The sequence below is a fragment of the Malassezia sympodialis genome, genomic scaffold (assembly GCF_000349305.1).
Source record: "Malassezia sympodialis ATCC 42132 genomic scaffold, msy_sf_7, whole genome shotgun sequence".
Classification (NCBI taxonomy): domain Eukaryota; kingdom Fungi; phylum Basidiomycota; class Malasseziomycetes; order Malasseziales; family Malasseziaceae; genus Malassezia; species Malassezia sympodialis.
The window spans coordinates 16,765-31,644 of NW_017387805.1; the positions used below are offsets into that span (position 1 = coordinate 16,765).

Here is a 14,880-nt window from a genome sequence, read left to right on the forward strand (position 1 = left end):
CAGTTAGTGCGCACGACGCATGGACGTGGTACCTAAAATTGGCATCGCGGCAATCTGCACACGGGTGTTACTCGCAGGACGTGCCGTCTTAGCGCTGGAACGCTTCGCCGATGGGCTCAGCGATATGGTCGTGAGATCCATCTCGTCGTACTCGGGCGACGGAGAACGGGGCGCGACGCGACGGGCGGTAGGCGGAGGCGACGACGGCATATCCAGCTGAATACTCAGTTGGTCGTTGAGCAGGGCCGCCGCGCGGGGGCCCAACTGCACGTAGTAGTTCGGGAAGCGCTGGTACGCTGCACGGTGTTCATACTCGGCCAGCACATTCTGGCTGAGCAGATAGTCAACGAGACGCTTTACCTGCTCGTCAGAGAATGACGCGCCGCGACCGTGGTATAAGTTCAAGTGGTGTCCCTTGTCCTTGATGTCTTTGCGCAAGCTGCCACGGAAGACGCCGATGAAGTGGACCTTGGTAAAGTTGGCGCGTGCACGCGGCTTGGCGATCAGCTTGACCATCCGCACAAAGTCTTTGGCGGCCACCGTCATGTCCACAGAGTGGGCCGGCGTGCGCTGGCAGTTGTCGCAGCTAGCGCGGCACAGGGCCGGATCAAACTGCTCGCCAAAGTACTTGAGTATGTTGGTGCGGCGGCACTCGGTCAGCGACTGGCAGAACGCCTTGACCTGCGAGAGGCTCTGCAGCTGCAGTCGCTTCTGTTCCGGCGATGCGTCAGGCGAGTCTTTGATCATGCTCTCGAGCTTGCGACTGTCCTCCATTGACCAGAATAGGACGCACTCCGACGGCTTCCCATCGCGGCCCGCGCGACCCGTCTCCTGGTAGTAGCCCTCTAGGCTCTTGGGCATGGAATGGTGGATGACGAAGCGCACATCTGCCTTGTCAATGCCCATGCCAAAGGCGATCGTGGCAACAATCACCTTGAATTGGCCAGCTTCCCAGCCCTCTTGGATGCGCAGCTTGTCTTGGGTATTGAGGCCCGCGTGAAAGTGCCGCGCGCGGATACCGTACTTGCTCTCGAGATCACTTGCCACATTCTCGCAGTCGCGCCGCGACAGACAGTATATGATGCCGCATTCGTCCGCATGACGCTCCTGGATCAGCGTCGCCATGCTGTCGAGTGTGCCACCGCCCCGCCGCTTGGGCCGCACGCTGTACGAGAGGTTCGGCCGGTTGAATGACTGCCGGAGGACTAGCGTCTGCCGCATGCCCAGGTGCTTCTGGATGCCTTCCACCGTGTCAATCCGCGCCGTGGCTGTCAGCGCCATGAGCGGCACCTCCGGATACTCCTTCCGTAGGCAGTCCAAGCGCACATAGTCGGGACGAAAGTCGTGGCCCCACTGGTCCACACAGTGCGCCTCGTCGATGACAAAGCGCGCCAACTGCCGCGTCCGATGCAGATGCTGAAAGAGGCGGGTCGCGAGACGCGAGTTGCAGATAAACTCGGGCGTCACATAGAGCAGGCGCACATGGGTATCTGGGCGGCAGAGCTCCTCACTGGCATACTGCCGCTGTGCATCGGACATGTCGCCCGTGATGGACAGAGCCGGTATGTCTTTACGCAAGAGACTCTGGACCTGGTTGTGGATCAGCGCGAGCAGGGGAGAAATTACAATCGTGATCCCATCTGTTTTGCCGAGGGTCACTGTAGCAGGCAGCTGGTAGCATAGGCTCTTGCCGCCGCCCGTCGGCATCAGACAAAACACGTCGCGCCCAGCGAGCGTCGCATCGATCGCCTCCCGCTGGTCCGGCCGGAACTGCGTCAGATGGAAAATATGGCGTAGAGAATGAAGCACCTGGTCGTCCCACCGGTGCCGCTCCGCAGGGCGCGCTGGCGGTGGCGATGCATCCAGCACCTCGATCACGTCGTTGGGTATCATGGCAAATTCGGCATCCACATCGTCAGACGGCGGTGGCGCACTCGCCCCGGACCGCGGCGGCTCGCTCATAGTGGTATCCGCCGCGGGGCGTCGAGCTGCCGAGGCTGGAGCAGGGGAAGGCACAGAGAGGCCCGCGAGTGCCGACGCGGGCCTAGAGTTGGGCGCTGGAGATGCGCTAAGCGAAGGCAGCGACGGCGGTGGACTACTGTGAGACACCGGCAGGTTGCGTGCCTGCAGCTCATGCTCAATGGCCTCGATGCGCACCGTGCACATGTGTTCCTCGATCTTCAAGTAGTCGGGGCTCTCGTCGTACAGGCCATCGCCACAGACGATAGACGCACGCTTGCTCATAGACTGTAAGCGCACCTGCTTCAGATGCGCTAGGCGCGTACGAAGCTGCGCCTCGTTCATCTGCGACCAAGACGGGCTAGGCACGGGTGCAAGGACGCCCCCCGAGGGCGAGCTCGACGGAAGGGGGGTGGCGGAGAGCTCCGCGCTTGACGACGGGCAGCTGGGCGGCAGGCGTGGACGTGAGCACTTCGGAGGGGAATTTTCGTCAGTGGTCTCGCTGGAGTGCTCGAGCGCATCGATGCGGCGCTTGTTGGCCCACGCTGGCGCGCGAGGCGCGTCGGTGCGCGGAGGCGGCGCGGGTGGCGCCGTGACTGACCCCGTACTCTGGGGCGGCGCACCCACATCTGAGAGGGGCATACGATCTACATCCACGAATTTGAAGCGCGACTGCGTGAGTAGGGGGGCACGTACCATGCAGCACCCACCGCGCGACGCGGCTGCGAGGCTACCAGGAGGTCGGCGCGCGGCACGCGTGGTGTTGTGTATCACGTGATACAATTTCTGCCGTTGAGCGTCGGTGCACCAGGCCTTGCCACTCGCAGGTGGCATGGGCCGCTGGTGATCGGAGATGGAGTCGTCCGTTCCCTGTGAGAGCGGCGCTGTTGGCCGCTCCGAGTCCCTTCCTTCCTCTCTGACTGCCACACCTGACCTGGATCGGGCCAGCTTCCTGTCCGACGACATTGGCACACCAGCGTCTGCGCGCATCGCCGCCGATCGAGCTCTCTTGACCGGGACACACACACTTGACCTTGGGCTCGGGCAGAGAGAGGCCCTGATGTCGTACCTGGATGCCAAAGAACCACTTCTTCCCTTCTTTGAGACGATGGAGAGCAAGCCGGCGCCCGTCGGTGCAGGCTACCCCCCCGGCTGGCTGTCCCTAGCTTCGCTCTCGCCCTGTGACTCGCCATCCACGCAGGATGATCATACCCCCCCACCCAAGCGCCTGCGCGTGGATCAGCCTGAGTCACACACACCGATTCTCCCGCGCTCGAGCGTGCCGCCGGTGCGTGCGCCACGCACCGAGGCTCTGCGTGCATGGCTGCTAGAGCGCCGTGGGCAGCTCCAGCAGGCGCAGGCGCAGGTGCGCCAGGCTCAAGAGACACTGAAGGCACAGCAGGAGCACTGGGCGCACGTACAAACACTGCTAAGTGCACGCATTTCGGAGCTGAGCCCGCGCAGCGCGCCGGCGCCGGCGCCTGTGCGGCTCGGGCTGCTTGACTCAGACGAGCTGGACGACCCGCTGTGGGATGCAGCGCCCGTGTCGTCAGTCGCGGATCTGCTGGAGCAAAATATCCTATGTCTATGAGGCAACTCTGTACATAGTGTGCATGAGCAGGCGGACGTCTGCGGCTAGATACCACGAGCAGTTCCCCATGTCATAATAACGCACACTTGCGCTGGCGCCAGCGGCTTTTCCACTTGCGCTCGCGCATCGCTGCGTCGAGCGCAGCATCAAAGACGGCCGAGACGCCCTCGCCCGTTCGCGCCGAGCACTCGACATATTGGCGCGCACCAATGGTTTCAGCGAGGCGCTCGCCCTGCTCGCGCGACACGGGCTGGATGCCCTGCGCTGAGAGAAGCGCAAGAGCGGTGGTATCATGGCGCAGGTCTGTCTTGAGACCCACAAGGAGGAAGGGCACGCCCTCACAAAAGTGCAGGATTTCGGGCAGCCACTTGTCTTGCACATTCAGCATGCTCGTCGGATAGTCGACAGCAAAACATATGAGGATCACATCCGTTTCTGGGTAGCTGAGGGGACGCAGCCGGTCGTACTCTTCCTGCCCGGCCGTGTCCCACAGCGCCAGCTCGACGAGCTGGCCGCGAAACTCGACGACCGGCACATAGTTCTCAAACACGGTCGGCACGTATTCCTCGGGGAAACGGTTCTGCGAGTATACAATCAGCAAGCACGTCTTGCCGCAGCCACCATCCCCGACGACCACGAGCTTTTTGTTCACCTTGGCGGTGGATTTCACGCCGCTCGCCATGGCGTGGAGCCAAGTCCCACCGCGCCACATGCACCGCCGCCCAACCTCCACATGCAGGGCACATTACAAGTACAGACTATCCAGGGGAAGCGAGGCCGGGCGGCGCGACCTCCGGTGAGTCCGCATCCACCTCGGCCTCCTCGTCATCAGGGAGCAGCGTATATGCATGAGGGCAGCTGCGCCGCTCCGTCATGGTCAGCGGCACGAGCCGCGTGGCGGCCGCTGCCACAAAGGCCATGAGGCCACCGAACCTCAGCACCCATGCCACGTCGCCGTGGTGGCCGTGCGTGAGGCGGAAAATGAGCGACGCAGCAAAGGCGACCACGAACTGCGGAATCACAATGGACAGATTGTGGATGCCCAGCACCGTGCCGCCACACGCGCTGTGGTCGCGCGTGCCGAGGTCGTCGGGTTTCACGACGTCGGGTCCGCGCGACACGATCGAGGCGCCATACGAAGCAGAGATGGTGCGCGACGAGGGCGCGTGCCGCTCGCGATCGAGCGTGCTGGGCCCATGCGGAAGCCGCGGCGTCTCGTCAGACGCGAGGCTGCGGGGCCGCTCCATAATGCGCTGTGCCGGCAGCTGCTCATCCGCGTCGGGCGGCGGCGAGACACCCTGGCCCTCGGCCTCGCGCACAAACTCGCCAATCATTGCGTACGGCACCCACATCCACACGCTCCACGGGGCGCCCATCAGCACGAGCAGGAGCATGGCCTGTGCGCGCGTGTGCACAAAAAAGGTACCGAGCAGGATGAGGCCCTGCAGCAAGGCACCGCACGTCCACAGCGTGCGCAGCGTGAGACCGTGTGTGCGTGGCGCGGCGTCCTGCGTGCCAGCAAGCGAGAGCGTCGGAAGCACGGAGCCGCTCACTAATGCCAGGAGCGCAAAGAGGAGCATCGCAAAGCTCGCGCTTTTCTCGTAGTCCTCTTTCTGGTGCTTGGTCGCATGGTGCGCCATCTCTAGCACATACGTAGTGCCATAGAAGAGGAACGGGAACCAGCTCATCGTCGCAAAGACCTGCACCACGCACACGCGCAGGATCGGGCGCGGCAGCGCGCGGCCGACGTCGTACACCTGGTGGACCGAGCGCGCGACGCGTCGCGACAGGCTCTCCTCCACGGGCATGGGACAGCGGCTGTTGGATTCGTGCGTTGTGACGCACGTAATGCCGACGCAGACGCCCATGCACACCAGGCTCAGAACGGCAAAGCGGCGGAACTGCCCGCCACCGAGCCACGCGAGCGCTGGCCACGACGCGAGGTCGACCCAGCCGCACCAGTACCCGACAATGTTGCCGATGTGCAGCATGCGCCCGTGCCACGCGTTTGCCTCGTTCTGCTCGGACGCGCTCGCATGGTCAAGGATAAGGGCGCGCGCGATGACCTGCAGGCCGTTGACCGCAAAGTCGAGCACCCAGAACCCGAGGACGCTCAGAACCTGTGTGAATGCGGCCGTGTGCCGGTGTCGCACAGGGTCCCAGTCGCCGAGGCCCACGCCCAGCACGTCGAGCAGGAGCCTCGCGAGTGGCTCCGAGAATGCCACGACGCATGTCGCTAGCGCCACGACGACGCTGCACCCGATCATGTACTTGCGCCGTCGAAATGAGGACGTAGACGAGTCGCTCAGCGAGCCGAGCACGGGCTGCATCACGAGGCCGCTGAGCGGCCCCGCCAGCCACACGTACCCCGTCGCCTCTTTGGAGAGCCCGATCGAGAGCAGGTACGGCGTGCCGTACGCGAGCTCGAGGCTCCATATCACCTGCGATCCAGCAAGGCTGAGCGACAGCGAGCCGAAGCGGAGCCAGCGCCGCAGGCGCTCGCCCACGGCGTCGCCCCATGAGGCGGCCACAGCCATCGGTCGCCAGGCGGGGGAGCGCCGCGCGTGGGGTCTTATAGCACGTGACGAGAGATCGTCGTGCGCGCCGCCTCGTCGCAGGTCGCCTGCGATGGACGACTACGACGAGTTGTGCGTACACACCAGCGGGGCTAACATTCAGCGGGAACTACATCGGGCCTCTATCGGAATCGGACTCGGGCGACGAGGTGGTGGAGACGGTGCCCGAGGAGCCCGTGGCGCCCCCGCCGCCGGTCGAGCTGGACGAGGCGCCGGAGCCCGAGGAGCAGGCCGTCGCGATGCGCGTGGACGAGGACACGTCGCAGGCCGTCGTGCTGCACGAGGACAAGGTGTACTACCCGTCTGCGGCGGAGGTGTATGGCGAGGACGTAGAGACGCTCGTGCAGGAGGAGGACGCGCAGCCACTGACGCAGCCGATCATGGAGCCGGAGCGTGAGCGGCGCTTTGCCGTCGAGGAGAAGGAGCTGCCAGCAGTGCGCTTCGACCGTGAGTTTATGCGCAACTTGATGGACTACCCCGAGATGGTGCGCAACGTCGCCATTGTCGGGCACTTGCACCACGGCAAGACGGCGCTGGTCGATATGCTCGTGGAAGAGACCCACGTGCTTGAAGTCGATGCGGAAGTCCCGCTGCGGTACACGGACACGCATGTGCTCGAGCAGTCGCGCGGCCTCTCGATCCGCGCGACGCCCATCTCGCTCGTGCTGCCGACCTCGAAGGGCAAGAGTCACCTGCTGCACATGCTGGACACGCCAGGGCACACCAACTTCCAGGACGAGGTCGCGACCGCCGTGCGCCTCGCGGACGGCGTCGTGCTCGTCGTCGACGCCGTCGAGGGCGCCATGTGCAATACCGCCGCCATCGTGCGCTTCTGTGTGCGCGAGCAGCGGCCCATGACCCTGGTCGTGAACAAGATCGACCGCCTCGTGCTCGAGCTGCGCCTCCCGCCGGCCGAGGCGTACTTCAAGCTGCAGCACACGATCGAGGAGGTGAATCGCATCGTCGGCGAGGCCAGCGGCGACCCTGGCCTGCGCTTTGCGCCCGAGCGCGGCAACGTGGCGTTTGCAAGTACGCAGGTCGGCTACTGCTTTACGCTGCAGAGCTTCGCGCAGCTCTACGCGGAGCGCGTACCCGTGGATACCGCCGCGTTCGCGCAGCGCCTGTGGGGCCACATCTACTACGACGCGTCCAAGCGCACCTTTACGCGCCATGCGCCGCACGCGGACGCCAAGCGCAGCTTCGTGCAGTTTGTGCTGGAGCCGCTGTACAAACTGTACAGCCTCGTGCTCAGCGCCGATACCGATACACTGCGGCGCACTCTCGCGACGCTGCAGATCCAGCTGCCGGCCGCCGCCTACAAGATCGGCGTGCGCCCCCTGCTGAAGCTCGTGCTGAACCGCTTCCTCGGGCGCGCGTCGGGCCTTATCGATATGGTCGTCACACACCTGCCGAGCCCCACGGAGGGCGCTGCGTGGCAGGCGCGCACCTGCACGGGCCCGTCCGACGGCCTGCTGTGCACGGCCGCGGCGCGGTGCGACGCCGCGGGCCCCCTGCTCGTGCACGTGGCGAAGCTGTACCCGACCGCGGATGCGCGGGCGTTCCGCGCGCTGGGTCGCGTGCTGAGTGGTACTGTTGTGCAGGGCGCGTCGGTCAAGGTGCTGGGCCCGTCATACGCGCCCGACGACGAGGAGGATATGGCGCTCGCGACCGTCGAGGGCGTGGCGCTGCCGGGCGCGCGGTACACGGTCGCGGCGGCGCGTGTGCCGGCCGGCAACTGGGTGCTGCTGAGCGGCGTCGACGCATCCATCGCCAAGGCCGCGACGATCTGCGGCGTGGACGTGCCGGTGCCCGAGACGTTTGTGCTGCAGCCTGTGCAGCACCTCACAGAGAGCGTGCTCAAGGTGGCGATCGAGCCGCTACACCCTGCCGAGCTGCCCAAGATGCTCGATGGCCTGCGCAAGGTGAACAAGTGCTACCCCCTCGTGTCTACGCGCGTCGAGGAGAGTGGGGAGCACACGCTGCTGGGCACGGGCGAGCTGTACCTGGACTGTGTGATGCACGACCTGCGGTGCCTGTATGCGGACATGGAGATCAAGATCAGCGATCCTGTCGTGCGGTTCTGTGAGACGGTGATAGAGACGAGCGCCGTGCAGTGCTACGCGAACACGCCGAACCAGCAGAACCGACTCACGCTGGTCGCCGAGCCGCTCGAGCCGGCGCTCGCGGACGACCTCGAGCAGGGTCGTCTCGACGTGCGGCTCCCGCCGCGGACGCTCGCGCGTGTGCTGGAAGAGCGCTACGGCTGGGACAAGCTGGCCGCGCGCTCGGTGTGGGCGTTTGGGCCGGACGAGCACGGGCCGAACGTGCTCGTGGACGACACGCTGCCCGACGAGGTCGACAAGACGCAGCTCTACGCGGTGCGCGAGCACATCCGGCAGGGCTTCCAGTGGGCCACGCGCGAGGGGCCGCTGTGCGACGAGCCGATGCGCGGCGTCAAGATCCGCCTCACGCACGCGAGCATTGCCGCGGAGCCGATCCAGCGCGGCGGTGGGCAGCTGATTCCCACGGCGCGCCGTGCGACGTACGCCGCCTTCCTGCTCGCGGCGCCGCGCCTCCTCGAGCCGATCTTCCTCGCCGAGATCCAAACGCCCGCCGAGGGCGTCAGCGCTCTCTACACGCTGCTCGCGCGGCGCCGCGGGCACGTGACGCAGGAGGTGCCCAAGGCCGGCACGCCGCTCGTCACGGTGCATGCACTGCTCCCGGCGATGGACGCGAGTGGCTTTGAGACGGATCTGCGTGTCATGACGCAGGGCCAGGCATTCTGTCTACAGATGTTTGACCACTGGGCCGTCGTGCCAGGCGACCCGAACGACACCTCCGTCCCGCTGCGCCCGCTCGAGCCGGCGCCGCCGCTGGGTCTCGCACGTGATTTCGTGCTCAAGATGCGCCGCCGCAAGGGTCTGGCGGACACCGTGGCGGTCGCCTCGTACCTCGAGCGCGATATGGCGGTGGCGCTCGCGCAGGCCGGCATGGACATCGCTTGATCACAGTAGCGCACGGAGCGGAATCGACTTGCGCACAGCATTCGAGTACCCCTCGTGGTACCGGTAAAAGACGCGCAGCGGCGCCGCCCCAGGCGCAGCGCCCCCCTGCGCGGGCGTGTCGGGCGGCGGCACCGGGCGCCCGAAGAAGTCGTGCAGGGCCGNCGCTGCTGCTCGAGCTCGAGCGCTCGCTGCACGAGGGGCCGCGCGCCGTGCCGCGGCGGTCCGACGTCACACGGCATGCCCTCGTACTGCGCAAACACATCGAGCGAGGGCTGCAGGCGGTGCACGAGCGCGCCGTGCTCGTTGCGCTCTGGCTCAAACTGCATCCCATAGAGCAGCATCGTGTCGACGAGCTGCGCCAGCGCGGGCTGGCTCTCGGGCGTCGCGGCCTGCGCGGCCCACCGGAGGTCGGGGCTCAGGATGCGCGTGAGTGCGGGCGCCACCTCGGAGGCGAGCGTGCGGCGATCGTAGAACGGCGCGTGGGCCGCCGGCACATGTGCGTGCAGCGCGGCGATGGCCTCGTGCGTCTCCTTCTCACGCAGATGCATCTCATAGTCCGTACGCGGCGCCTGCTCCGGCACAGGGTTCGCGCGATGCACAAAGAGGCGGTGCCACCCGACCAGCGTCCACGGCACAAAGCCCAGCAGCTCAAATGCCGTGCCATGGCTGTGCCCACCGCCGCCCCACGCATGGTGCAAGAGGCACTGCGCGAGGTGCAGCCAGTCGTGCGCGTCGGCGTACCGCTGCCAGCCCTGGTCCGGCACGCGCAGGTGCAGGTAGTGCTCAAAGCAGTGGAGCAGCAGGCGCTCGTACTCGGCGAACAGGGTCAGCTCATGCACGAGCGACTGCGTCGCAGCGCCCGTGGACGGCGTGCCCAGACGCGCGCGATCAACGCCGCAGAATAGCTGCGCCCACACCCGCTGCAGCGGCACGACGCTGTCCTTGATGCCGAGCGACGCCTCGCGCACCGCGTCCACGCGCACCGCGGCGCCCTGGCGGTGGAGCAGCTCAAGCGCATGCAGGCACGCGCGCAGATCGCCGTGGGCAAGCTCGCACAGCAGCGAGAGGCCCTGTGCCTCGGCGGGCAGCTGCTCTCGCGCGCAGATATCGCGCAGGCGGCGCGTGACGACGGGGGTCGGCGCGCGGTGGTACCGCAGCACCCGCGCGAGAGGGCGCAGGGGGCGCAGCGCCGGCGCATACAAGTCGTTGCACACGCAGATGATCGGGCGGAGCAGCGGCCGCGCGCGTGCCTTGCCGCGCGAAGTGCCGCGGCCGTCCTCGAGGAGGCGCACAAGCGCACGCACAAAGCCTGACGCACCGAGGGCCTCGCTGCCTCCGCCCGTGGCGCCGTCAATCTCGTCAATGACCACGAGCGTCGGTTTCCCACCGCCACGCAGACTGTCCGACTCGAGCGCCGAGCGCACACGAGTGTGTACGTCGTTCGCCGTACGTGCATCGCTTGCATTCAGCTCGTACACGCGGTAGCCCGCGTGCTGCGCAACAACGTGCGCCAACGTCGTTTTTCCGAGGCCTGGCGCACCGGCCACGAGGAGCACGCGCTCCGTGGGGCGGCCGTACGGATCTGGCGCGCGCTCCTCCGCCCACGCAGGGGCGCGCGAGGGCGGCGCGGCACGTTGAAAGACGCAGGGGTCCCACGTCTTGAGCCACCGCAAAGCGTCACGGTGGACGCGATCGTCGCCGAGCAGCTCGGCAAAGGCGCGCGGCTGGTACTTGTCGACCCACATGCGCGAATCGGTGCTTGGCAGCGGCGGCGGGCGTGCAGTCGTCTCGGGGCTCGGTGCGAGCGGTGCGCGCGCGCGTTGAAGAAGCACGTCGAGCGGCTCCGCGAGGAGCGGCGCCGTCGAGGTGCGCGATGGAATAGGGCGCCACGCCGCATGCCGCCGGCGCCGGCGGAGAACGATGGGCGAGCCGTCCATGCGCACAGCGCTTAGCGGCGCAGCAGGGACGTACTTGTCGAGCGCGGGCGCCGCGCGCGCCGCCGCACGAGAAGTGCCCGGCACGTCTGCGGGCAGCGCATGAATGTGCGCAGTAGGATCGATGGAAATAGGCGCAGAAAGCGTCTGGAGCATGTCTGGAGCTGCGAGGGGCGTCGGATCGACGCTAGAAGGCGGGTCAAGCGGTGTGGCGCTCGGCGCCTGGACGCTGACATCAAGAGGCTCGTCGTCCATATCGAAAAAGAGGGGCGGCTCTGGGACACGTCTCTCATTTTCAATGTCCCGCTCCATCTCAAGGAGGGTCTCCATCTCGTCCTCGTCCATGTCGTGCGCGCCAGGCCGCCGCATCTCGCGGCGATCGCGTCGAGCGACGCGACACGCCAGCGGTGCGCGAGAGTGTGCTGACTCAGCATCGTGCGTGGCGCCGCGCCGCGCCGCGCCGCGCGTGATGCTCCGCACGGTCGTCCGAGCACGCGCACCGGGGGTGGCTATGGTGAAGCGCGCAGCGTCGAGCACAGCAGCAGCGAGCAGCAAAAAGGTACGCGCCTCGGAGAGTGCGCCTGCAGCTGCCGCGCCGTCACCGGCTGCGCCGTCGGGCCAGGACCACACGGCACCTGAGTGGGTGCCAAGGAATGCGCAGCTGCCGACGGGTGCGCTCAAGCTGGCACCGCGCGACGAAGCGCATGTGCGTCTGATGATATGGAATATCACGTCTCTCAAGAGCTCGGATACCAAGGGCTTCATGCGGTACCTGCGTGCCGAGGACCCAGATGTAGCGGTGCTGTCCGAGACCAAGGTGAACGAGAAGCCCTCGCATGCGGGCATCGACACGATGTATCCGTACCAGTACTGGGGTATTGGCGAGAAGAAGGGGTATGCGGGCATAGCTGTGCTCTCCAAGATCAAGCCGGCGCAGGTACAGTATGGGCTGCCGGGCTTTGACGACCCGAGCTCGCGTGGGCGCCTGCTCACGGTCGAGTTTGCGCGCACCGTTGTCGTCGGCACGTATGCGGTGAATGCGGGCGACAACCTCAAGACGCTCGAGACCAAGAACCGGTGGAATGCGGCGCTCGAGAAGCACTTGGCGTCGCTCCCCCGGGACAAGGATATCGTGTGGTGTGGTGACCTGAACGTCGTGTGGGACGACCGCGACCTCGCAGGCGCGACGAAGAAGTGGAACAAGTCGGCCGGATACACGCAAGCCGAGTGCGATGCGCACCGCCGCGTGCTCGCGACGAACGACATGTGTGATGCATGGCGCGAGCTGCACCCTGACGCGATCGGCCACTACACGTATTATGGCTGGCGCGGCAACTGCCGTGCACGCGGTGCAGGCTGGCGCATTGACTCGTTCATCGTGTCGCGCAAAGCGCTCCCGCGCGTCCAATCGTGTGAGATCCGCCATGACATCTACGGTGCGAGCGATCATGTTCCGGTGGTACGTACCACAAACTGACAGTAGGTCGCCGATATGACGGGGCCGCTATAAACTAGCACTGGCTATTGTGGCCCCTGGCTGGCGCGCCAAGGCCCACGGGGCGCGAGTGGCGGCTGTTGTGGCGGTGGCCCGAGATCTTGGCCTTGTGGCGCATGTCGCGCGCGAGCTCGAGGGCGTCCGCGACGTCGTAGTGGTGCATGCGCTTCTGCTCCTCCATGAGATCGCGCGTCATGGCGATCAGGTCGTGCACAAGCACATCGACCATGTTCTCGGTCATGCTGTCGCGCACGACGACGCGCAGAATCTCCATCTTCTCGAGAGACGGGGGCAGTTCATAGTTCGGCACAATCCAGCCCTTCGCGCGCAGACGCACCTGCAGGCTGTGCTGCTCCATGTGGGGGAACTCCTTGTGCACGTCGTCCGTCCAGCGGAACGCAACGACTGGTAGGCCCGGCATGTACTTGGACGCCTCGGTGGTCACTTCCACCTGATTCTTGGCGGGACGGTGGATGTCGGAGACGACGACGAACAGGCCGCTGAGCTCGAGCGCGCGCGAGAGGAGACGTGCGTTCATCAGGTTGGCCTCCATCGTTGCGACGAAGCCCTGGTGGCCGAGGCTGATGAAGTTGAACATCTGGCCGATCATCGGGGCGGCCGGGCGCGAGAAGTTGAGGCTGAACGAGTACTCGACCGAGCCGAGGTAGTGCAGCTCAAACACCAGCTCTTTCGGCACGAGCTCGCTCGAGCGGAAGATGATCCAGCCGATGCCGGGGTACACCATGCCGAACTTGTGGCCGGACGTGTTGATCGACGCCACGCGGGGGATGTCGAACGACCACTTGAGCCCCGGCGTCGCGAACGGCGCGACCATCGCGCCCGACGCGCCGTCGACGTGGATCGGGACGTCAATGCCCGTCTTCTCCTGGTACTGGTCGAGCAGCTCGGCCATCTCCTCCACCGGCTCGTAGTGGCCGGTGTACGTCGAGCCGAGGATCACGACCACGGCAATCGTGTTCTCGTCGACCATCTCCATGGCCTTCTTCGGGTCCAGGCAGTAGTGACTCTCGGCGGACACGGGCACCGCGCGCTCCTCGACCTCCCAGTAGCGCGCGAACTTCTCGATAGCCACCTGCACGTTCGCTCCAAACACCAGGTTCGGGCCGGGGTGGTGGATATCCTTGCCCTGCGCCCTCATCTTCGCCTGCCAGCGGCGCTTCGCGGCCAAGAGGCCGAGCATGATCGCCTCCGAAGAGCCGGTGGTCGCAGTGCCCAGCGCCGCGAGGCTGCGGCCATCGCGGTTCTGCGACTTGGGCGCCTTCCACAGGTTCGACAGAATCGTCACGCAGCGTGCGTGGATGGACATCGTCGCGGGATACTCGTCCTGGTCGCACAGGTTCACACCGATCGTGTCCATCATCAGCTGCGTCGCCTCCTCGGGCATCCACGTGTGCACGAATGAGGCCAGGTTCAGGCTGGGCTTGCCATCAAGCAGCAGCTCATCCTTCAGCAGCTGGTACGTCTCGCGCTCCGACAGGCCCTCCTCCGGCAACGAGTACTGGGGGATCGGCTTCGTGCCGTAGCGACCGGCATGCGCGTGGTGGTACACGGGCACCCCCTGGTCATCCCTCCGCGCCTTGACCATTGCACGAGTGGACTCTTCCTCCTGCGCAAGCTTAAGGTATTGGTCCGGGTCTACGCTAAGCGACAGCATGGTGGGAGAGAGGTGGCCCGTTCGGGGCCCGCCCCTGCAAGGTCATCGGCGCTCGGGACCTGCGCATTTTTGTGGCTCCACCTGCTTGGTCAGCATCATCGCCCCCGACGACGGCCACGTGCTCCACCCCACTCTCTCACCGCTCCGAGCCTACGATGGGGACGCGCCTTGTCTGGGCGGGCGTGGTCCTAGCGCTGCTAGGCTGGGGCCTGGGCGTGCACGCGCAGGGTGCAAGCACGAATCCAACGCCATTTCCGTCGATTTCCACGCCGCCCGCCAGCATGAATGGCCAGTCGGCGTGCGTGCAGTTTGGCGACTGGTACGCCGCTGATGCCTGACCACAGTACATCGGGGCCGAACACCGCCAAGACAGAGACATATGGCTCGGCGATCTCGTCGCCGTCGTCGCGGAGCGTAGTGACGCTGAACAATGGGCGTGCGTCAAGCTCGTATGTCTCGTCCGTGGCCGCAGCCGGGGCGAGCCAGGCGTACGCGGCGGGCTCGAACCCGGCGTCCAGCACGCCTGTGCCGCCGCCCACGTCGGTCCAGTTTGATACCAAGACCTATACAAGCGACAACGTCGTGGTGACCAGCACGGTCATGCCCGATAACGCGGCGACGGGTACCGTGCGCATGTCGACCCTC

General features: G+C 66.1%; 7 protein-coding genes across 7 annotated transcripts; 2 read left to right on the forward strand and 5 right to left on the reverse strand.

Moving 5' to 3' along the window:
• Positions 1–3: 3 nt before the first annotated feature.
• MSY001_1526 (uncharacterized protein) lies at positions 4–2,304 on the reverse strand (the record flags this gene model as incomplete). Its single annotated transcript, XM_018883330.1, has 2 exons — positions 4–2,057; positions 2,100–2,304. The coding sequence occupies 2 exons, from the start codon at positions 2,302–2,304 to the stop codon at positions 4–6; spliced, it is 2,259 nt and encodes a 752-aa protein (XP_018740101.1).
• A 1,316-nt stretch (positions 2,305–3,620) lies between these two features.
• RHO1.2 (Rho-related GTPase-like protein) lies at positions 3,621–4,232 on the reverse strand (the record flags this gene model as incomplete). Its single annotated transcript, XM_018883333.1, has 1 exon — positions 3,621–4,232. The coding sequence occupies one exon, from the start codon at positions 4,230–4,232 to the stop codon at positions 3,621–3,623; it is 612 nt and encodes a 203-aa protein (XP_018740102.1).
• Positions 4,233–4,308: 76 nt separating this feature from the next.
• On the reverse strand, positions 4,309–6,087 carry MSY001_1528 (uncharacterized protein; the record flags this gene model as incomplete). Its single annotated transcript, XM_018883334.1, has 1 exon — positions 4,309–6,087. The coding sequence occupies one exon, from the start codon at positions 6,085–6,087 to the stop codon at positions 4,309–4,311; it is 1,779 nt and encodes a 592-aa protein (XP_018740103.1).
• A 91-nt stretch (positions 6,088–6,178) lies between these two features.
• Positions 6,179–9,131, forward strand: MSY001_1529 (uncharacterized protein; the record flags this gene model as incomplete). The annotated part of the gene is made up of 2 exons (XM_018883335.1): positions 6,179–6,198; positions 6,230–9,131. 2 exons carry the CDS (start codon positions 6,179–6,181, stop codon positions 9,129–9,131), a joined length of 2,922 nt encoding a protein of 973 aa, XP_018740104.1.
• A 228-nt stretch (positions 9,132–9,359) lies between these two features.
• MSY001_1530 (uncharacterized protein) lies at positions 9,360–11,410 on the reverse strand (the record flags this gene model as incomplete). Its single annotated transcript, XM_018883336.1, is given in 2 exon segments — positions 9,360–9,441; positions 9,453–11,410. 2 exon segments carry the CDS (start codon positions 11,408–11,410, stop codon positions 9,360–9,362), a joined length of 2,040 nt encoding a protein of 679 aa, XP_018740105.1.
• A 166-nt stretch (positions 11,411–11,576) lies between these two features.
• On the forward strand, positions 11,577–12,575 carry MSY001_1531 (uncharacterized protein; the record flags this gene model as incomplete). Its single annotated transcript, XM_018883337.1, has 2 exons — positions 11,577–12,524; positions 12,549–12,575. The coding sequence occupies 2 exons, from the start codon at positions 11,577–11,579 to the stop codon at positions 12,573–12,575; spliced, it is 975 nt and encodes a 324-aa protein (XP_018740106.1).
• Position 12,576: 1 nt separating this feature from the next.
• MSY001_1532 (uncharacterized protein) lies at positions 12,577–14,235 on the reverse strand (the record flags this gene model as incomplete). Its single annotated transcript, XM_018883338.1, has 1 exon — positions 12,577–14,235. The coding sequence occupies one exon, from the start codon at positions 14,233–14,235 to the stop codon at positions 12,577–12,579; it is 1,659 nt and encodes a 552-aa protein (XP_018740107.1).
• Between the last annotated feature and the right edge of the window lie 645 nt (positions 14,236–14,880).